At 42.4% G+C, this 22,840-nt stretch overlaps 1 protein-coding gene across 3 annotated transcripts in view; it reads left to right on the top strand.

The window, feature by feature from the left end:
• C3H4orf51 (chromosome 3 C4orf51 homolog) overlaps window positions 1–22,840 on the top strand; it is a 72,151-nt gene that overhangs the window by 24,355 nt on the left and 24,956 nt on the right. The window contains exons 3-6 of one of the 3 annotated variants that reach the window (XR_004182669.1): window positions 12,353–12,411; window positions 14,446–14,506; window positions 14,858–14,931; window positions 17,098–17,264. Coding sequence is in view for 2 of the 3 variants with exons in the window: in XM_031664249.1 (XP_031520109.1) it covers window positions 12,353–12,411; window positions 14,446–14,506; window positions 14,858–14,931; window positions 17,098–17,205 (302 nt within the window). In the remaining variant the exon portion in view is untranslated. Of the gene's footprint in view, window positions 1–12,352; window positions 12,412–14,445; window positions 14,507–14,857; window positions 14,932–17,097; window positions 17,432–22,840 lie in introns of those variants that run through there. The other 2 variants (XM_031664249.1, XM_031664250.1) reach the window with 2 other exon arrangements.

The following is a 22,840-nucleotide window of genomic DNA, read 5'->3' as shown; positions in this document are numbered from 1 at the left end:
GAAACGAACTGGAACTGAACCACCCTATCTCTAAAGTATGCCTGTATACAATATGATGCTATAGAGTACATATATAGTAAACAGGTTACCATAATGAAGCAACTTAAATATCCATCATCTCACATAATTACCCTTTTTTATGGCAAGAGCAGCTAAAATCTATTCATTGATTAATAGCATGAATCCAGGATCTGGTACAGTTTTATTACCTACAATCCTCACGTGTTCATTAGATCTCTAGACTCGTTCTTTCTACATATCTGCCACTTTGTATCTTCTGACCTACCTTCTGTTTGTTTTTTATTTCTGTTTGTTGAACTTCTCATTTGGTTCATGTGCTGTTTTCCTGATTTGATTAAGTTGTCTGTGTTTTCTTTGTGACTCACTGTGCTTTTTCATAACAATTATTTTAAATTTTCAGAAAATTTGTAGAGCTCCATTTTGGGGGGGTTGGTTACTGGAAAAATACAGTGTTTCTTGGGTGGTGACATGTTTCCTTGATTTTTCATATTCCTCAAAGTCTTGAGTTACTGTCTTTGCATTTGGAGATATAGTCACCTCCTCCAGTCTTCACTGACTGGCTTCAGGGGAGAAACACCATCACAGTCATCTCAGCTGGATATTTGATGGCTCTCTCAGGCCTTTTCTATGGATGTGCCCATTCCACCCCTCTTGCTCCCTCTTTGGAGGGAATTCTTAAGATTGTATGGCTTCTGTCAATCCTGCAGAGCCAGACCAGACCAGACGCTGAGAGGCTCTTGTTTGTCTTCCCTAGAGCAGTGCCCTAAAATGCTCACGTTTGTGTGTTTTCTCCCAGTCTCATGGAGTTGGGTGGGCTGTCTGCACGTGCCATCTGCAGAGGCTTGCACTTGCTGCCTCCAGGAACACACGTGGAGAACAGGCTTCAGGGGAGGGGCTAGTGATGCATGTGGGGCATTGGGGGTACCCATGGGCCAGTTGGGGTGGACTGCAGGTGAGGCATCCCAAGAAGCTCATGGGTGGGTTTCTGATGGACTCCCTGAAGCAGTAAGTGGGATCCATGGCCCTTTGTTGAGTTCCGAGTCCTGCTGACTGTGAGTCTTTGCCTCTCTTCCCTGTTTGCAGCCTCCCACACCACTCAGCTGTGATAATTACCTCAGTATTTTCTGTGGGGTGAGAAAGAGGTGGGCCCCTTGGGCAGCGTCTCACACAGCTGGAGGAGCCAGGCACTCACTCACTATTCTCTCACTTCTTCCCATGGGAGGAATCATGGGCTGAGGAGCTCTCTCTTGGCACTGAGTTGTGCTACCTTGCAGAAGAGGTGTCACAGGTAAAGGGAAACTGCTCTTACCCTCTTCAATGCATCTATTCTTGGAGTTTTTACTCTACTAATGTACTGGAATTTATCCACTGGTCACCCAGGCTCCCACTATAGTACTGTCTTCCATGGGTGGTTGTCAGAATCAATCCGTCCATGGGGAAATGATGGTAGAAAACTCCTATTTTGCCATTTTACTGACATCACTCTCCTCTACTTTTAGATTCTTGATGGTAGTCCCAATGGCTTCCATTTACCTACTAAAGGGATGGTGGTCTTTAGCAGGAAAATGACCATGTTCCACGCTGGAATGGTTGCTCTTAAAAATGACAGTTCTTCCAAAGCAGACATTTTTCTCTTTCACAGTAGTCCCAGTATGTAACTTCCCAGAATGTAACTTCCACCAGAGCTTGGAGCTCTAGGTGATATAATCTGAGCTTTACTGAGTACACCAAGGAACTAAGAAGAGAAACCAAAACTATCAACTAGTAAACTATATTTACTCATCTATAGCCACCTCCACCCTGTTTCAGTTAAATTAGGTTAACACTAGTTGCTATAGATAGCCCCCCCAATTTATCTATTATCAAAATTATCTATTAATTAGGGAGTTGATAGATAAACTTCCAAATTCCAGTTGCTTAACACAATAAAATATTTTTTTTCTTTATCCAAATGCAAAGTTGGCTGTTCTGCAGGTAAACCTTTCTCATGGTTACTTGGGACACAGACTTCTTTCCTCTTGGGCTTCCACCAATCCCCAAAGCCCTAGAGCCCTTTGTCTCCATCTGGCAGGTGGGGGTGAAGGGGAGGGGAGACACACGTGCTCTTTCTCCACTTCAGCCTGGAAGTGACTTGCATCACTTACGCTCACATTCCAGTGTGATGCCAGAGAGCTCAGAAATGGATTCCTTGGCTGGGCAGCCACTTCCTAGCAACAACTGCTCACTATGGAAGGGAACAGCTGGCCACTCTGCCACACACTGATTTTGAGAAGAGAACACAATAGATTATTTTCCATATAATTTCCGTCTCTCAGGGTTGAATCTTTGAAGGTTTAACAAGACTAATGATTGTAATATCAAATTAGGATTTGTAGCAATTTATAAAATATTCAGGTAATACCCATTTGTGGTGGAATGTGTCTATGTGTGTGGCGGGGGCTGCGCATGGTGGAAAAAATTGTCCTGCAGCCTTATTGGGTTTTCCTAAATAATGGAGATAAAGGTTTTTGATGGTTGCCTTGGAAGATCACTATTCTGTTAGCTTTCCTAGTAAAATTTGACTTTATCAGCATAGTACATCTGAGGAGGGATTTATGTGTTCCTTTGTGGTTTGTTGAGGCAAGAGGAGAGGGCAGCTGACCATGTTTGCTATTGTTAAAATCAGGAGACTTTCTCTCCTCCCTTTGCAGTAAAGAACATAAAATTGAAACACACTATGCAGCTTGAAGACAAGTCTGAGCCTGTGTTTGGGAAATTAAACAGCCTGAACACGTCATTCATAGTAAGTTAAGATGACAGCACATCTGATCTGAGTAGCACAAAGTACAATTCTATTACATTCATATTGGTTTTTGTGCCCTTCAGAATTTGCTAATCACCTGTGGCCTGCTAGACCTGCTGAGCAGTCCTGCAGTTGAGTGGGTGGGGGTATTTGAGGGGTAGTAACATGAGTAGCAAAAGCAGTAATCTACTACTCTACAGCAAGTATTACTTTGCATTCCTATCTGCTCTCCAGTTATTATAGTAAAGCATTGGTAGGACGAAAGGTAGAAATGACATCGGTGAATATACTCATAATGACTGCTTATCAATTTACCCCTGTTGCCTTTTTCATTCTTTGCAAGTGGTCATTTTCATTTAACTGATGCTGCCTCTCTTCATTAAGAGGTAACAGTACATCAAGGCAGAACTATTTAATTTACCCAAATGATAATATCTCCTTGTGCTTCTTTTCCATTTCCATGTCAAATTTTTGATTATCAACATTAATTTTGCTTGAAGTCAAGGATCAAATTGTCAATGCAAGCCAATTATATAAATTTGCTTGTCACTAGTGGACTTTGGTCTGCTGATTGTTCCTTTGTAACATCCATTCATAAATAGAAAAATTGCATGGGCTGTTCTTAAGTGTGATTCATGGTCATCATAGGAGAAAAGTTCTCAAATTCTTTTTCACATCTGCCTTTCAAAGAGTTCAGTTTATTTCTGCCTACATTAAGTGCTTTTCCTTTTGCATGAATATTAATTTTCTTTCCAAGGGTTTGATTTGGCTGTGGCTTTTCTGACCTGATTCCCTTCTATATCATATGCTCAGGTCTTATATTCAAAGTAGAACAAAGCAATAGCTAATAAAAATCCAGTATTATAAAGCTGCAATACAAAAAAATTTTAATTCAACTTTCTCTCCATTGTACTATGCTAATACAGATTCTAACATGTTTTTATTAAACTTCTGTCCAGCAGAAGCAACTTTATAAAGAGCACGTAGAATGCAAACCGTGATACAGCTGGGCCAACACTCACTGGCTTTCCCTTTCCTTTCACTGTCCTACACCTGTACTGCTCTAGGGAGAGCCCAGCTGAACTTTGCAAAAGAGTGCACTGGTCTCTTTTATTCTTGCTGTTCCAGAAGATGTAACATGCACTAGGAGGAGGTGTTACATGGTATGACCACAGTCAAGTCCAGATATGAAAACGTGTACAATATCCCTGGGATATTTCCTAAACACAGCAAACTTCAAGTCTCTGAATCAGCTACCTGGAAATGCTTTTATGGGATATGACATTTAACAAGGATGGCCGTGCCTAGGAGAATATTGACAAGAACCAAATAATATTCTAAGAGGGCAAAATGTGTATGAGTTGTAATGTAATTTCAAGAGTATTTGTGTCCATTTTTAACATCCTTTCTCACCTACTCTTTCAATCGCACTTTTATTCTTCTGTAAAGCCTTCCCAAGCCTTTAAAGATATCAAAAAGCAGTAAGAACTCACTGGACTACCCCATAAGTCATGTCTTGCCAACCCAATCTATTCTCCACGGAGGGACATCTTAATGCATAAACAAAATAATCTCACTTCTGTTTCCTGTTGCACTTAAAACAAAATCCTAATTTTTTGCCATGGCCTGGAAGGTCTTGCACGAATGTGACCCTGCCTATCTTTCCAGTCTATTTCACACCTTCTCCCACCTTTGCTCATTCTGTTCCAGTTACATTGTATTTGTTCAGCAACTTGAAACTGCTAAGCTATTTCCCACCTCAGGACCTTTACACATGCTGTAGTCTTTGCTGGAACACAATTATCCCAGTTCTGCTGAGCTGTATCCTTCAGGTCCTTCAATTCTGAACTTAAATGTCACCTCTTCAGAGAGGCCTTTCCTGGCTACCATGTTTAAAATAAGTTTTTCACATTCTCACCCTCTTCATCTCTATCTTGATGCCTGCTTTGCTTTTTATGTATTATGGTATTTGTTTACTTGCTTATTATCTCTTTCTCCTACTAGAACATAAGCTTTACAAGGGCAGGAACTTGTCTGTCTTGTCTTTGTATCCCCAGCACCTGGCACAGGGCATCACACAAAGCAGGTTGTTTGTCAGTGTTTGTTGAACGATGGTTTTTATGGTCCTTCCATGGTTGGCTTTTTCCTTCCCACAGCGTACTTCTTTATAGGGGCAGTTCTTTGTTTATAATTTGTCTTCCAAAAGGAAACTTATAAATGACTTTTACAAAATTAAAATGTAGTGTATAGCAGCAACCTTTGAAAAACTGTGTTTCCAATGACAGCCTTTAGAATCCTATGTAGGAGCCCCTAGAATTGCAATACTTTAAAAATGAAGTGAATAACTAGCACATGGCACTGTTCCACACAAACATGATTTTAGTTATATTCACTTCTCCACCCCTACCCAGGTTCCGTGACGCGTTACAGGAGATACAGCCAAGCAAACCCCAAATCTGAAACTTATGAATAAGGAATGTAAATAAGGGATGGCAAATGTGATTTGGGGGGAGAGGAAAAGAGGAGAGAGGGCAGATGACTGGCTGGTGGCTGTGGGAGGAGTTGGGGCCTGAGGCTGGGGAAGGACCTTCCATTTCTCAGCAGTGTGAGGGTCTTGTGGCTTCCCAGCTTGGTTGGTTTTGTTTTGATCATGCCTCGGAGGTGTGCCCCCTTGTTCTGTGGTTGGATCATTTCCAAAGCTTATTGATCCGGGAGGTTGGGGCCCCAGAATGAAGGTGGAAGCAGGTGGGTTACGGCATGCCTGAATAGAGGGAGGCTTTTTCCATGGGTCTTCTGGTCTGTCTAAGAAAGGGACTCTACGCTGGCCCTGGGATGCGAACATAAAGGAGCAATGGGCACCTCCCCCAGCTTTCCCGGGAAAGACTCACAGCTCCCCAGCCAAGGCTTCCTCACACCCAGGCCAGCTTTTCCCAGCAGAGGAAACTTCCCTCTCCAAGGCCTCCTCTGTTCTGAAGCCCAGAAATGGGGTCAACAGGAAGACTCTCACTTCTGACTTCTCCTCAGCTATACACCGAGATACCTAGGAGTGAAACCCACCCAGCTACACTCCCCCAAAGGAGCCCTAGGTCTTACTGTGAGGAAGACTCTCTTTCTGTGAGTGACTCCACACAACATTCCACCTGCCGGCTGAGCTGTTGCTAGCTGAGGTGCTGCACTTTTTACCCCACCACATATTCCCGGGGAGTGTCGTTGTTGCTCTTCCTCCAGCCATCTCCCCACATTGATTGCCTAGCAGAGACCGATTTTAGCACTTCCTTCCTGGTATAAGGCCTTACAGGTCATTCTGCTGAGTGGAGAAAAGGGCTCGAAGGGCTTTAGTGTGATTGTCTTCATTGCTTTCCCCTAGGGTCGCCCTTATTTGCCTTCCATTTTCAACAAAGGAAAGATGCTCCTGTGGGACAATGGAGGGATCAGGGGTCAGACAGGCAGGCTGCTCCCTCACCTAATCACTGCCCTCACCATCCTTCCCCATTTCCCTGTGGACCTCCATAGCCACCTCTGCGCAAGGTTTGCAACAAAGGGAACTAGATGACCGAAAACAAGCCTCACTCACCACAGTGTGAGCTGTCATGGCAGAGGGAACTTTTAACTTCATGACTTAGATAGTTTTTTGGCTAATTTGTATGCCTTGCTGTGAGAAGTGAATGTATTTCTTTTAAACTACAGGAAGAAAAAAAGATGGCCAGGTGCGGTGGCTCACGCCTGTAATCCTAGCACTTTGGGAGGCCGAGGTGGGCAGATCACAAGGTCAGGAGTTCGAGACCAGCCTGGCCAATATGGTGAAACCCCGTCTCCACTAAAAATACAAAAATTAGCCTGGTGTGGTGGCGGGCGCCTGTAGTTCCAGGTACTCAGAAGGCTGAGGCCGGAGAATCGCTTGAACCTGGGAGGTGGAGGTTGCAGTGAGCTGAGATCTCACCACTGCATTCCAGCCTGGGTGACAGAGTGAAACCCTGTCAAAAAAACAAAAAAACAAAAACAAAAACAAAACACACTGGCCACCAATATGTCTAGGTAGAATGATAAACACTCTGCCTGTAATTGAGGGCCTCATCACACTAAACATGACAGCTACGCCGTGTGACTGCCAGCACACCCCAGAGAATCCCCGGATGGGCCTCTGGACTCAGAAAATATCAATGTCCCTTCCAGGTGGTGGGAATTTTGTTTTGTCTTGCTCTCTCTATTTTAAATTAGAAAACAGACTAAGAAATGGTTAAATGTATTTGCCAGAAAATATTCAAGTGTAAGGCAACAGTTTCCAAATTCCCTGCAGAGACTGGGCACAAGGGAACATTGGCAGCCAAGCCTGTTATTAAGAAGGTCACAAGATGCCATCTGTTACTGCGTGCACTTTACTGTTCAAGCATAACATCAACTAGGAGGTGGCTGCAATTGATTTTGCCTGTGAACTTAAAAGATAGAGCTATGGTGGACACCATAGTGATTTTTGTAGGCTTATATGAACAAACCATGTGTCTGCCTATGAGACGGGCGGGAGTTACATGGGGAGAAAATAGGGAAAAGGTGAAGCATTATTTTTAGTTCTGTCCTTGGTTATAGCTCAAATGTAATTTGGGATGCTCCTCGGTGATTTTCCTTTTTTTTTTTCTTGTGCCTGGTTTTAGCCGTTTACTAAATATGATAGAACTGCCTTCTTTATAATGACCAAGTTAAGGCAGATAAAAGGGGGAGGGCATGAATAAAAAGACAGATAAATGAACTGCCTTATTCTTTTGCTCCCAAAGAATAAAGGAATGAAAAATCGTTTTAAAGAATTTATAAAATTCACAAGAAAACTAAAATGGCACAATCAATACCCACCTGCCCTCTCCTAGATTCATCAATTGTTAATATTTTGCCACATTTCCTAACATTTGTTTTATCTAAATCTCTCTGTACTGATACCTATATATACTTATTTGCTGGAATGTTGAGAGTAAAATTAAAATATCATAACAGTATATCCTAAATACTTCTTCATGAGTCTCCTATGGATAAGAATGTTCTCTTACATAACCACAATATTATTATCACACTCAAAAAAAGTTTGACTTTGTCTTAAAGTCAGCTGATTAGAAAAAAAGAAATTTAACGTTGCTAGAATGATTTTTATCTAATATATAGAACATTGAATGACTTACTCTTAAAAATCTGTCAGGAAAGAGATTTGCTCTCTAATCTATCCCAATGGTTAACACATCTCTCTTTAAGATAATGATACCTTATATTTTTGAGACATTTTGAAAATTCTGATGAAAGCTCTGGGACCTATCTTCAGAAAAATATTCGTAAAGACTGTACCAGTTTGAGACATGTTAGGAACTGGGCCGCACAGCAGGAGGTGTACAGTGGGGAGCAAGCAAAGCTTCATCTGCATTTCCGGCCACTCCCCATGGTTGGCATTACTGCCTGAGCTCTGCCTCCCGTCAGATCAGCATGAGATTCTCATACGAGCACAAACCCTATTGCGAACTGAGCATGCAAAGGATCTGGGCTACATGCTCCATATGAGAATCTAATGCCTGATGATCTGTCACTGTCTCCCATCACCCCCAGATGAGACCATCTAATTGCCGGAGAACAAGCTAGGGCCCCCACTGATTCTACATTATGGTGAGTTGTATAATTATTTTATTATCTATTTCAGTGTAAGAATAATAGAAATAAAGCGATGTAAGAATAAAGAATAAATATAATGTGCTTGAATCATTCTGAAACCATCAACCCTGCACCTGCTCACCCACCTTCCATGTTTCCATTGTCTTCCCTGAAACTGGTTGCTGGTGCCAAAAAGATCGGGGACTGCCGTATAAAGACACTTACACTGGCCAAGAATACACACATCTTGGCTGCTTCTAGGTTGTATTGTTCACATTTAATCTAAATTCTCCTCCTTTGTGTACATACAATTTAAGGCCACAGTACTCGAAAAGGATGGAGAATGGTTTGTCTTCACCTTCCAACATTATGTTTTGTGTTCATGAACCTTCATTTCAAATGACAGGCAGGTGGGAGATCAAAGTATCCCCAACATATTAAAGGAAAGCAGAATCACAGATAAGGCTGGCAGTTGCACTATGACAGACACCCAGTAGGTGGACTAAATGACTAGAAGACCTGCAGGTATACTTCCACACTTGAGCTTCTCTGATTCTGCAAGCCTATACTTGCTTTCTTGATAATTTGCTTTTAAAAACTAAATACCTGTAACCAGGAATTACAGGAAATACAGGTATTTCCATCAGGGTTGGTACAACATTTAAGGACCTTATACCTAAAGATAGAATTTGTTGGTAATTACGAAGATATTTAGTTTTATCAACAACAAATTGCCCAATTCAGTTACAGTTCTAAGGCTGGGAAGTGGGAGCAGGAAGGTACATACATACTTGCAAATTAGGGTAACATTAAATGTCCTTAATTAAAAGGCCAACTGAAGCTGCCAAGGTCAAGCCGTACCTTGGGCTCTATTTTGTGAACTGTGACCTCGCAAAGAGAAGTCATTAGCTAACTGTACTCCAACATATGTGAGCTTAACACTGGTGAAGAGGAACACTGGTTCCTCTCCATATACTGACTAAAGAAAATGAGAGACATTTCTAGTTCAGTGAGAAAAATGACCAAGTTGGCCGAAATATAAGCACAAATGTATAAATACCTAATGCTATGATCTAGCACAAATTCTAATGTCTGTTTTTTTCCCCATAATGCACCAAATGCCCTCAAAATTACTTTCTATAAAACTTTAATATTATAGAATCATATCACTTACTAATTAATGATTAGTATAATTCTTGAAAGGAAGGGTAACAAAAAGCTAGTTAAGCCTCGGGAGGCCTGTGGGATTTATAAAAGTCTTACAGAGCTTTGAAAGGCTAAGAATTCACAGAGCATGGAACAATCAGCACTAATTGTGAAGGATAAACTTCTTATCCGTCTGCTTTTACTGTGGCTATGAAAAAGTGGGTTTTTCTTGAATTTAGCTAAGTAATTGTTAAGCTCTTTGACTCTGGCTTAAGATACCTTGTTTTAAAAAAAAAGTTTATCAGCATAAAATAGCACACAAAACAATGAACATTTGCCACAGGCTAGTTCACTCTCTCGACTTATTTCTAATGCCAGATCCCATCATATTACATCAAGCAAGACACCCTTTCAGCATTTTCCCCTGATTTTTAATAAAATCACACAAGGTAACTCAGTATAATTCGTCATTAAAAAATCAGTCTGGGCACCATGGCTCATACCAGTAATCCCAGCATTTTGGGAGGCTGAGATAGGAGGATTCTTTGAGCTCGGGTGTTCGAGACCAGCCTGGGCAATAGAGTGAGAACTCATCTCTATGAAAAATGTTGAAAACTTAACTGAGTGTGGTGGCATGTTCCTGTAGTCCCAGCTTCTTGGGAGGCTGAGGCAGGAGGATCACTTGAGCCTGGAAGTTGAAGGTTGCAGCGAGCCATGATCATGCACTGCACTCCAACCTGGGTGGCAGAGCAAGACTGTCTAAAAAAAAATAAAGAAAAAGAAAGAAAAGAAGAAAAGTGCAAGTGAAAAAGCACAATGACATCACATGTTCTCACTTGTAAGTGGGAGCTAAGCTATGAGGATTGCAAAGGTATAAGAATAATGCAATTGACTTTGTGGACTCAGGGGAAAGGGTGGGAGGTGGGTGAGGGATAAAAGACTACACTTGAGTATAGTGTACACTGCTTGAGTGATGGGTGCACCCAAATCTCAGAAATCACCACTGAAGAACTTATTCATGTAACCAAACACCACCTGTTCCCAAAAAACCTATTGAAATAAAAATAATTAGAAAATTTTAAAGAAAGAAATAAAAAGAAAAAGAACCATAATGAGCTACTCCTTCACATCCATTAGAATGGCTATAAGTGCAAAGACAATAACAAATGTTGGGGAAGATGTGGAGAAACAGGAATCTTCATTCATTGCTGGTGGGAATATTAAAATACAGCCACTTTGGAAAACACCTTGGCAGTTTCTTTAAAAGTTAAACAGAAATTAAAAGCAGAATCCAGCGATGCTACATATAGGTTTTTACCCACTAGAAATGAAAACACATGTCTACACAGACTTGCATGTGAATGCTCATGGCAGCATTATCCATAGCAGCCGAAATTGGAAACAGCCGTTATGTCTGTTACCTGGTGAATGAGTAACAAAGTCTAGTATATTCATACAATGGAATACTATTCAGCAATTAAAAAAAAGAACAAAATACTAAAACAGCTGTAACATGGATGAACCTCAAAACACTGTATTAAATTAAAGAAGTCAGACATAAATGATCACAGAGTGTATGATTCCATTTATATGAAATGTCCGGTAAAGGCAAATCTATAGAGAAAGTAGATGAGTGGTTTTCTGGTGCTGGTGTTAAGAAAGGGGATTAACTATAAAAGAGCAAAAGGAATCTTATTGGGGTGATGAAAATACTCTAAAACCAGATTATGGTGATGATTGCATAACCTGGTAAGTTTACTTAATTCATTGAACTGTGTACTTAAATTTTAAGTTTTTAAGTGATATATCAATAAAATTGTTTAAAAAATACACCTGAGCTTCTCAAGACCTTTAAAAAAATTTACAGCCTCAGAATTTCAGCAGTCTTGCTTCTCTCCAATTCTAAGAGTGTAAGTTGTGTATCATAGGAGAATATTTCAGACACAAAAATGTTTATCTCTCCCAAAAGCTCCAGAAGAATTACTATGAATTTAACTTGTACGGTTTTGTCTTACCTGTTTGATGCTTACTTTTAAAAAGATATTATTCTTAATTGACACATAATAATTGTATATATTTCTGGAGAACAGTGTGGTATTTTAACACATGTATACAATGTGTAATGAGTGAGTCAGGGCAACTGGCATATTCATCACCTCAAACATTTATGATTTATTTGTGTTGGGAACATTCAAAATCCTTTCTTGTAGCTGTTTGAAAATATGCAATTTTCCAGAGATATTTCAAATAAAAAAAGAAAATACACAATAAATTATTGGGTTTTTTTTTTTGAGACAGAGTCTTGCTCTGTTGCCCAGGCTAGAGTGCAGTGTGCAGTCATGGCTCACTGCATCCTCCATTTCCCAGGCTCAGGCAATCCTCCTGCCTTAGCCTCCCTAGTAGCTGGAACCTCAGGTGCCACCATCACACCCAGCTAATTTTTAAAAATTATTATTTGTAGAGACGGGGGTCTCCCTATGTTGCCTACGCTGGTCTCAAACTCCTGGCCTCAAGTGATTCTCCTGTCTTGGCCTGCCAAAGTGCTGGGATTACAGCCATGAGCCACGGTGTCTGGCCATAAATTACTGTTAACTGTATTCCCTCTACAATGTTATAGAACACTAAAATTTATTCCTCTTATCTAGCTATAATTTTTCATCAGATGCTAAAGGGAAACAGATGATGTGTGTACAATTTGTGGTAGTAGCCTAATTGGAAGTGTAAGAAATTTTATTTTAACACTGCTTTTAATCCTGATTTTCCCTCTTCATGTTCATGCAGGACTATTCCCTGAAATAACCAGGCCCTTTAAAAAGTCATTTGATGTCAAGCATGGAGTGGTAAGTCCAACGTTTCTCAGTGATCACTTACCTGTAGAGAGCTTAAATTATTGTATACTGCATATTATTCGTTAAAAAAACAGAAGGGGTTAAAATTTTAAAAAACAATATTCACCAAACATTTATTCCTGAGTGCTTATTTTGTGTGTAGCTTTCTATTAGGTTATAGGAACACAACAATAACCAAGGTTACAAATTGTGAACAACTGATGATACTGTGCTTTTATCATAATCACCAACTTTTCCTCTTTCCCATGCAGACGAAAAATTATTATATACTGGCAGTTAAAAATAACTGTCCTCTGATTGTAAACATTCAAATAATACAGAGTAACACAGTAAAGATTATCTGAAATTCTTTCTCTTCCCCCAGGGACAATCACTATTTTCATTTCAGTGAACATCCTCATAAATGTCTCTCTATACTTATGTATACATAAGGATACATGCATACACACAGTCTATTGATGAGATCATACTGGACACTGTCCTCTGTAAACTGCTTTTATCCCTTAATATTTTCATGGGCATCTTTCAGTGTTTATCAACATAATTATTTGTTATCATTTTTAATGGATACATAATATTTTATTAACTGACTCCATTACAATTTAAAAATATGCCATAGGCCGGGCACGGTGGCTCAGGCCTGTAATCCCAGCACTTTGGGAGGCCAAGGCAGGTGGATCACCTGAGGTCAGGAGTTTGAGACCAGCCTGACCAACATAGTGAAACCCCATCTCTACTAAAAAAAAAAATACAAAATTAGCTGTGCATGATGGTACGTGCCTGTAATCCCAGATACTTGGGAGGCTGAAGCAGGAGAGTTGCTTGAACCCGGGAGGTGGATGTTGTAGTGAACTGAGATCATGCCGCCTGGCTGGGCAGCAAGAGTGAGACTCTATCTCAAAAAAATATATATATATATATATATGTATATACACATATGCCATATAAGGAGGCATTTAAGGTTTTCTAACTTATAGCTACTGTAACCCATGCTGTGATCAACAAAATCTGAATATACGGCTTATGGAATCATCACTTCAGAATGCGATTAGCATAAGAGGAATTCTTGGGTCAAAAGTATACTTATTTTACAAATGGCCAAACTGCCTTCCCGAAAATTGGCTTCGTGACCCAGTAGTGCGTGAGAGTGCCTGTTTTCCTATATCCTCTCTAACACTAGCTTTAAAATATAATCTTGATGTTTTCCAACTTGATAGATGAAGATAGCTCAATTTTCTTTTAATTTTATTTATTAGCGAAGTCAAGCATCTCCTCCTATGTTTATTCATCATTCACAGTTCTTTCATGAATTGTAATTGATTCTCACTATTTGTGGTTATATTTTGTAAAATCAGCATGAATACTGAATTAAGGAATACTGAACCATTGTTCCTAAAGGAAATAGAAGGTTAGATTCCTGGGAGCCTCCAGTCACTGCATCTTTGCCGACTGATCAATATATAATTTTGTTTTTACGTATGTTTCTGTTTAAAGACACTTAATATATGTTGTTAATTTATTAACATTGAACTCATGGCTAACAGCACTATAACTAATGCCAGAATGGAGCTTAATTAATTTACAAATACATTTTAGCAAGAGATTGTGTTTGCCGGAAATGCAGATTAGGTGAATGATTGTAGTGGATGATGAGATGGTATGTTTCCTTTGTCCGTTTTTTTTTCCTCACCTAGGAGTGTGCAACTTTAAAATTGATTTGCTGTAGTATTTTCATAGTAAATTGCCTCTTTATCTATATTTACTATTTATTATTACAGTGGTAGCTTTTTTAGAGACAAGTCTTGCTATGTGCCAGGCTGGCCTTTCCCTGGGCTTAAACAATCTTCTGCCTCGGCCTCCCGAGTGGCTGAAACTACACTGCACTCACAGTGGTGGCTTTTGACAGCAGTATCAGTGCTTTCTGAATGCAGGGGTGGGGAGGAGCAATGTTGGGAAAATGAATTTTATTAGATTTCTATTATTATGAAAGTGGTTGGTATTTATTTATATCTCTTTTTTTTATAGGCACATCAAATTTGGGATTTTGGTGATTGTTTTCCAACACCTCCAAATTATGGAAAATACTGTAAGTCCCATCCTAAACTACTACTTTATATCCATTTTCTGGCCTTTATTTTAATAGTGGTCTTCATGTGATATTTCCACACCTTTTGCGTTTCTGCTTCCTTCCTCCTGGCACCCACATTGTTACATCATTTTATCTCTCCTAACAATACAAAAGGTAGGATGCAGAAATAACAGGAGGGAGAAATGCAAGAGGCGTTTGCCACTCATACTGGTGGCAGAGGCAGGGGCTGCATATGTAAAGATTTGGATCTATTGATTTAAAACAATGTTTGGGAATGTCAGGAAATTTCACTTATGGTAGACTCTGTTTATCACAAACACTCATATATTGGCTATCTCTTCACCCTAGGTGTAAGACCTAAAAAGCTAGCACAGGAGGCCCTGATAAACTACAGTCGACGAGGGAAAGGTGTCCTAAAGCATGTAAGCATCTTTCTACTTGCCCTACAACAGTGGATCTCTGGGGGAGAGTCAGGAAGTGGGGTTCTGAGTGTCTCTACATGGCAGCAGGGGTGGTGGCCTGTGTATGTTTAGAGTTGGTATAAAAGTATTCCCTAAGTTACAATCAGGCAAAAAGCGGAGCTGTTCTGATAAGATAAAGTCTTTCTTAAAGCATCATGAATAGTTTCTTGGGTGGATCTCTCCACAGCTGTTTTGGAAACAAGCCCTTAAGAGGCTTACAGCAGTTGGAATTTCTATTGTACTGTCCGAATTTTCTTCGGTGAGTTGCTGGGTTCTGCCTGTTGTGAAAAAGGGAGTTCTCCCTTAGTCCTGCCCTGCCGCGTATCCACCCTCGGTGCCCAGTGGCCGGAGTTTCCCTCCCCATGTGCCCGTCCTGCCACCCATCATCTACCGTCCCTGCTTCCCCGAAATGACCCTCCAGACCAGGGATTCTCTCCTTCCTGATAAGACTTTCTCAAAACCCAGGGCTTTTAAACAGATTGTTAAAATGGGATTCTTTTTATGTCTTAAATTTCTAGCAGAGACTCTTAGAGAGTAAGTTGAAAGAAAGAATAAAAACTGGTTTCTGCATAGAAGTTACAACTATTTTTGCTATTCTATTACTTTATTAAGATTTCTGTTTAACTTTAAAAAAACTCAGACTCATCCAAAGTAATTATGTTCATTATACTATGGGTTTGATATTCTCGTTATGTGTGTTAGGGGAAAAAAAAAAAACTCTGACCATTAAAGTAAAAAATGTTATGCAAGTACTACCTAACAGTATCACAAGAACCACCAGTTATACATACATTTCACTTTGGAAATGCTGGTCTTTGGGCATTAACTAGCAAATCTGATACATTTCGCTAATGGGAGAGGGTTGAATGACCCGCGCTGGTTCCCAGGCGACTTGTCTATTTTAATGATGGTCTTCCAGAAATGGTGCAGTTTTTCTCGACTTTTCTGCTTAGGACCTGATAATGTTCCCAGGGAGCATTTCAAACATGGAAAGCCAGTGCGGTGGCAGACTGTGGAGGGAGTTGTTTGGGGGCGTTTGTAGCTGTGTGGTCCCCTGAAAGTTATATTGTGTGGTCAACCAGGGACATCCCTTCACTGTAGGGTTGATGCCTGCTTCTAGGAAGGGTAGATGATTTCCTGAAAGTACATTTACTGAAAGCTGGCCTCTTGGGAGTTGCTTGGGAGAATCATTAACTATTGTTAAATAAATAAATCCCTCTTGCCTACATGGAATTGTACTGGTGCCAAGCAATTCCATTGCCAATCAGTGTCTGCAGCTGTTCTGGGGGAACAGTTGCTTCTCTCTGTAAGGTTCTTCCCCAACCCCTCCCAGAAAGGGAATTCTCTATACTCAAAGTAGCCGCTTTTAAGTCAACCATTCCCAACAAATAAATGACATTACATCCTGCTCTTGTTTTTGTGGTGCAATAACAGACTAAAAGTACATGCATGTGCACACACACACCCCCCACAATTAATATGCGGTGCATATTTGGAAAACCTTGGACCTAGAGTCCTGACAAAAAAAAAAAAAAAAAATCATGACTTTTTATTTATGAGACAAGGCAAATCTTAATATTTTTAAATTTTATACTTTGAAGGAGAACAAGCACTGAGATATATAAATGCCCGATTTCCTGCATCAAAGCAATAAGTAGAGATTGAATGAAATTTTCAACGATCATTAACACTATTCTTAATTTTGAAAGTACTTGCTTGCTGGGTAGTGCCTTTGGTAACCATTCTCTAAGTATTTATATTCCTGTGTCCTATCTTGAAGAAGTTCCTGATGGAAACTGGAAAGCAGAGCATTCACATCCAGGAATGTGGGGACTACAGGAATTAGGGAAACCTGGAAAGAATCTTACCAGAGAAGCAGTGGGGGCTGGTTAGGGATTGCAAGAGTTCCTGCCCTTTTTCTCTCCCGCTTTATTAATCTGGCCTTCCTGACAGAGATACAATATATTAAACAGGAGGGTTAAGAGAGATGGAAGAAAATGCAGGATCAATCCCATCTCCTGCTCATGAATGATATCTGGTTTGGAAGAGACCATTTAATTCCCAATTCTGTGGAAAAGTGACCTTTGCAGATGAGCGAGTGTTGACAACCAGCCCATTTTTCTCCAGCTTCATGGACGGTGCGATTCTGAAAGCAAGGTTGGCTCATCTGAGGATTCAGAAGCTGATCGATACTCTGATTATGGCTGGGGAGGACCCTCATCGCCATTTAACTGAGTTGGAAAACGAAGCCACAGTGCTGGAGGCGTGGAGTTTGCTTAATAAACAACTTTGAGGTATGGGCCCCCCCCCAACACCCCCCTGCCCAGGAACATCTGGACCCTGGCAGGCTGGCTTTCTGGGACAATTCCATGGGCTTCATTTCTCAATTTGTTCCCTTTTTAATTGGTGGTGAAAGACAAAACTTGTTATAATCTTTATTAAACTTTCCTTTATAAATAAATACTTGGGACCACATTTATCCACAGGAACCACAGAAATGGTGCTGCGGCCCCGACCGTCGTGGGCTCCGGCGTCACAGAGCCTGTCCCTTGTATCTGGGAGCCCCGGGGAAGGGCGCAGGGGCGTGAGAAAGGTTCTTTGTATTCAGAGCGGTCACCCAGCAGAGCCGGAGCCTTCCACCGCCAGGTTTTCCTCCGCGCAAGGCGCCGCCGGGAAGCGAATTGGCTTCGACCGTCGGGGCGGGGTCGCGGCCCTCCCGCCCTGGCTGTCTCGGTAGGCTGCCCGCGCCCCCGGAGCCGCGCCCACGGCCCGCCCACCCGCCGCCTGCCCCTCCCCTCCCCCGTCCGCCTCTTCCCGCTCCTCCCGGCCCGCCGGAGCGGCCACCTCCTCCTTCCTGCACGGCCCACCTCCTCTCTCCGCGATCCTCTGGCTCTCTCCACGATCCTCCTCCCCTAGCGTCCACGGGCCGCCTCCACCGCCTACGACCCTCCTCCTCTCTTCGCGACCCTCCTCCTGCTGATTCTCCCCGCTACCGCCCGCCTCGTCGTCCCCGCGGAGCGCGCGGGAGGTGGGACCAGGAGGGGCAGGGGCTGCGCGGTGACCCGGGGCGCGGGAAGGAGCCCGCTGCGGTCAGGCCCGCAAAGGGCCCCGGCAGCCGCCGACTTCCGAGGAAAGGCAGAACGGTGTTTGGTTTACTGAAGTAGCCACCTCCTACCCCCTCTTCCTCCCCAGTCCCCGCTTTCTGCCCCCCACACCCCCTTCCATTTACTCCCAGTTACCAAGACCGTCCTTCTCTTAGGATTTTTGTTGAATAGAAAATACAATTAAAAGTCGCAGCACCACCCCTGCCTCCCGTCCCCCAAACTCCTAGTGATTATTTTTGTCTCTTAGCCCTAGGTTGGGTTAAATACATTCCCCGGCAGCCATCTGGTCTGATTCCCGGCAACCTTCGTATGGTTTCCATTAGGCTCTCCAAAAGCATGCGTTGAAAAGGCAGCCCTGCAGCCACTCAGGAACCTCCGGAGTTTTGCCCTGGCCAGCCCCTGTAGACATCTCAGGCAGTAGGAGAGAAAGGCCTTTGTTGAGGTTCCGAGTCTAGTACCTCATGATCCAGGTTTTAATCTCTTAACTTACTGGCTTTTCCTGGTCCAGTAAAATACAGTTCTCTAAGGTAATGGTTATCATTAATTCATCATTTGTTTTTTACTATATGCAAGGGATAGCTGATTAGAATTCTGTTTTAATTCTAAAAATGAAGTCTTAACAGCTTTACAGATGAGTTGCAACAGTAACCTGGCCGCAGAAGTTCAATTTGACCAGCAGCATTGGTGTGGTGGGGTCTACACCTTCTTGCTTGTCTATCCCCCATTCCTTAATCCCCAAAAGGCAAAGAGCAAATGTTTGCTTGTGGAAACATATTCCCTCACACGTGGGTTAGGGCTTGTATCCAAGAAAAAGGGAACCGGCAGGTTCATAGACTCAGAGTGTTGTAACTAGAATGTTCCTTAGGATTCATCCGAGATGTATGTCCATTGATTGAGGACACTCAGAAAGTGGAGGGGCTTCGGGAAGGTCACATGACTGATGAGTACTGTACTGCGGCCTAATTTGGGGATGGGAGGGTGGGGAAGAGACCTGGGCATCAAATGCTTTATCATATACAGCAAGGAAGATTGTGATCAAATCAATTCATTAGTGGCACATCCTAGCTCTCCCCAGCCCCTCAGCTGCAGTCCCGTCTCTGTCCTGCTCTGTGCCTCCCTGTTTGGGGAGTTAGAGCCCTTTGCTTTTCTTCTTATTTCCCCACTCCCGCCCTGCCCGTGTGATTTTTATTTGGGTTTTTAAAACGAAACCAGGTGCTGCATAAAACAAAAGCAAAGTAATAACAAGGAAAGACTATCCAACCCTTGAGGAATGTGCTGAGTTTTATGACTCAGGCTGTCCTGGCAAAGGGCTTGGGCTGACAGCGAGAGGTGGGTGGCACGGAGCACAGACCATACATGGCAGCCCTGGCCTCGCCAGATAGGCATGGCCAAGGCAGCCTGTGACTCATTTCACAAAACCAGAGACTCTTGTTCTTTGTGGAACAAGACTTCCCAGAGGCTAAAGCAAGATGATCATCAACTTTTCTCCTAGAGCTCCAGAGCCAGTTCAGTCTGATAAAGCAGGGGCCACCCCGGAGTTTGGAGGGGAAGAGAGCCCAGGCACAAGGCCATCCCTGGGAAAGAAACAGGCTTGATGGACTTGGGCAAGGGCTTTGGTGCAGTCAGCAGATGAGTAACATGGAAGTTGCAACGTGACATGAAAATTAGCATGTATTGTAGTGGAGACAATGGCTTGAGAGTTCCAGGTCGCTGGACTGCCACGGTGCCTTGGAGAAGGGGACTGTTGGAGTGCTCCTAAGCCCAGAGGAGGTGTTTGCTCCTCCTGAGTGCATGGAGCACAGGAAAAGCTTGTCAGATGCCAGTAAGGTTTCCGAGGTGCCATTCCTCATGCAATCAGGAAGAGTAACTACAGGCAAAAGTAGTAGACTTTGCATAAACACCCAGAGAGCCACCCAGACACACATCCTCACATTCTGAGAATTCTTTTCAAATGAGCATAGTAATGGGGTGAGGTGTACATTTTTTCTGTTACTAAGAGACAGACTGGGAGAGTGAGAATGCAAAGGAGAATGTCCCTCCTAGCAGAGGTGGTGGGAGGGGTTGGAATTTGGGTGACAAGAATCTGTTTGCGCCCCCTTCATTACACAGGCCTGGGTGAAACGCGACTGATAGGGCTTCTTCTGGTTTCTGCTTCTGGTTTCTTCTTCCCAGAGAAGGCTGTCACTTTTTGAATGAGAATGAACTTTGACTGGCATAAATGAGATCTCTGTGCAGAAGCCCCATGGAACAGGCTCTTGTGTTTCCTTATCTTCTTTCTCTTTTTCTTTTCCTTTCCATGGACTACCCATTGAAAAGCTATGGTGACTATTCCATAATTGCAGGCAAAGCTCTGCTTAACTTTTTCCTTAAAGTCTACTTACCTGGAAAAATAAAGTCTTTTAAGGACGATGACTTCATAAATATTTATAGTGGGAACAGGCGTCACTCTGGTTCTGCGAGAGAATGGGCTCATTCAATTTTATTTATGATGTGACACTTGGGTGAGTGACATCCGTCATCTGGGTCGGCCCTACACTCTGTTCCACTGAAGCATGTTTATGGAGTGATTATGCCTGCAAATATTTGCTATATTTAGGCCCTCTCCTCCCCTAACCCCCTCTTAGCCTTCTTAAGTCCCCAAACCAGCAAAAAGCCAAGCTGTGGTCTGGAAGGTTTGAACCCTAATGACAAGGCACAGGGGCTTGAACACGTGCTGTAGAAGGATTTGATGAATTGGGAGGCAATTAGAGTGGGAACGCTGTTACTATAGCATTCCTATATTCAGGAGGTTTTGCTGTCCTGTATCTAGCAGGTGAGGGCTCTCAGCTGGGCATGAGGGGTTTTGACAGGTGACGAGCACAGCCCTGAGTGACGAATGTAGAGGGATGCTTTTGGAACTCTTCCCTTCCCAGGGAGCTTTCTCCGGACAGGATCTCACAGGCCCTCAGATCTGTCACCATGCACTCCAGGGCTCTAGGGGCGGGACCTGATAGGGACTCTGTGACCTCAGCTGGGTCAAGGTCTGGGTGTAACCTGAGGCCTCCACTCAGCCACACCTGGTCCATGGCTGGGTGCAACAGCTGCCCTCCATCAGCTGCGGAGGAGGGAGGGCCTTCTCTGGCTTCCTGGCTTTCGAGTGCACATGTCCTGACCTAGGCATTTCAGGCTGGACTTAGACATACTTCAGGACTCAGTATTTGCTCTCCGATCGGCTTGGCGATCTATTGTTTATCCTGGGAAGGTCCAGGTCTTGGCACAGGAGCCTGAAGCGTTGCCAGTGTTTTATTTTTAGAGACAGGAAAATGTCTGCTTTTTGGCAGCTGCTCTTTTTCTGGCACACATCAGGGATGGTGTAAAAAAGTTCAAGTGAGAGATTCCAAGCCCTAAATTCATGGCCTATGACATAGGCAATAGCACCATGAGCCTCTCAACAGGCGCCTTTGGGGAACCTAGGATCTGTCATTAGAAGGCCTCCTGGGCAGAATAGTGGCCTCCCTGACACACCCTGGTGGCGAGAGTCCTGTCTAGTTAATAAACCTCAGAGCCTGAACATCTCGTGAGTTCCTTTTGAATGCATCAGCCCATCTGAACTATTATAGTTCTTCCCTCCATTCATCTCCTTCTCTACCAGTCCATAATCTAGTTCAACTTGGTAGCAGAGTTAAAAGAAAAAAAGAAGTCTGCTAAATTTCATGTTCATCAATCCTTCTTAAACCCAGTGATGTTGTCATCATAATGATTGTAGAAGCCAGCCAGTGTCCATGGCAAGAAATATCTTACTAGACTCAGAGATCATATTTCCAAGTTTTATTGGAATTAATATTTGTCCTAACATAGCCCTCTTAAAACATTTTTGTAGGTCCTGTGATTCTGGCTACTGGAAATTTATGGGAAAGCACTTTGTAAACTATAGTGACATATTATGCAAAGGTAAAATGGAATAGAAATAAACATAAATAATTATCAGTATCTTTTCTCCCCAACCTTTGGAAAAAGATTACTTTCTAATTACAAAAATAAAACATGAATGCATTCTCCTTTACTGCTTATAGCCCATGATTACCTTTTGGATTCATTTTTCTTCCTGCTGGAGCACATCTTTGGTGGATTTTCTTTTGCTTTTCCTCCCTTCTCCATCAGAGTGGGTAATACATTTTTCTAAGGGCTGGTGTGTCTGAGAAGGTATTTTGCTCTCTCTCTCTCTCTCTGCATGTTAGCTTGGCTTGTTATAGAACTCTAAGTTCAAATAGATTTTTCCTGAACATTTCTAAGCTATTCCATTATTTTCTTGAGACTGCTTTGGTTGATGAGCAGTACCCTTTTGATCTGACTCTCACTCCTTCGTAGGTAATCCTCTGTATCCTCTCGTACCTTTTACGATTGTGTTTTTCACCTCGATGCTCTGGAGTTTCATTTTGATATCGCTATGTATGAATTTATTTTTAAAATTTATCCTGCTTGGTAATGATAGGCTCTTTCAATCTGAGTGTTGAGGTTCTAAGATATGGGGCAGAAACCAGAAAGGGTAAATTCATCTATATAGTAAAGTGCTGAGGAAGAGAGGAAAGAAACTGTGCGGCCTGAGTGTTGGGAGGAATTTTAAGGGATTAATAGAGACAGCAAGAGAATATGACTTGGAGAGATTCATTGTTAGTTGGTTCCTGCTGCAGCACATCCTTGTAGAGAAAAATGTGTAAAGAAGATTTTAAATATACTCCCAGCAGGACTCAGTGGCTTACGCCTATAATCCCAGCACTTTGGGAGGC

The sequence above is a fragment of the Papio anubis genome, chromosome 3, assembly GCF_008728515.1.
Source record: "Papio anubis isolate 15944 chromosome 3, Panubis1.0, whole genome shotgun sequence".
NCBI lineage: Eukaryota > Metazoa > Chordata > Mammalia > Primates > Cercopithecidae > Papio > Papio anubis.
This window is presented reverse-complemented; position numbering and strand designations above follow the sequence as displayed.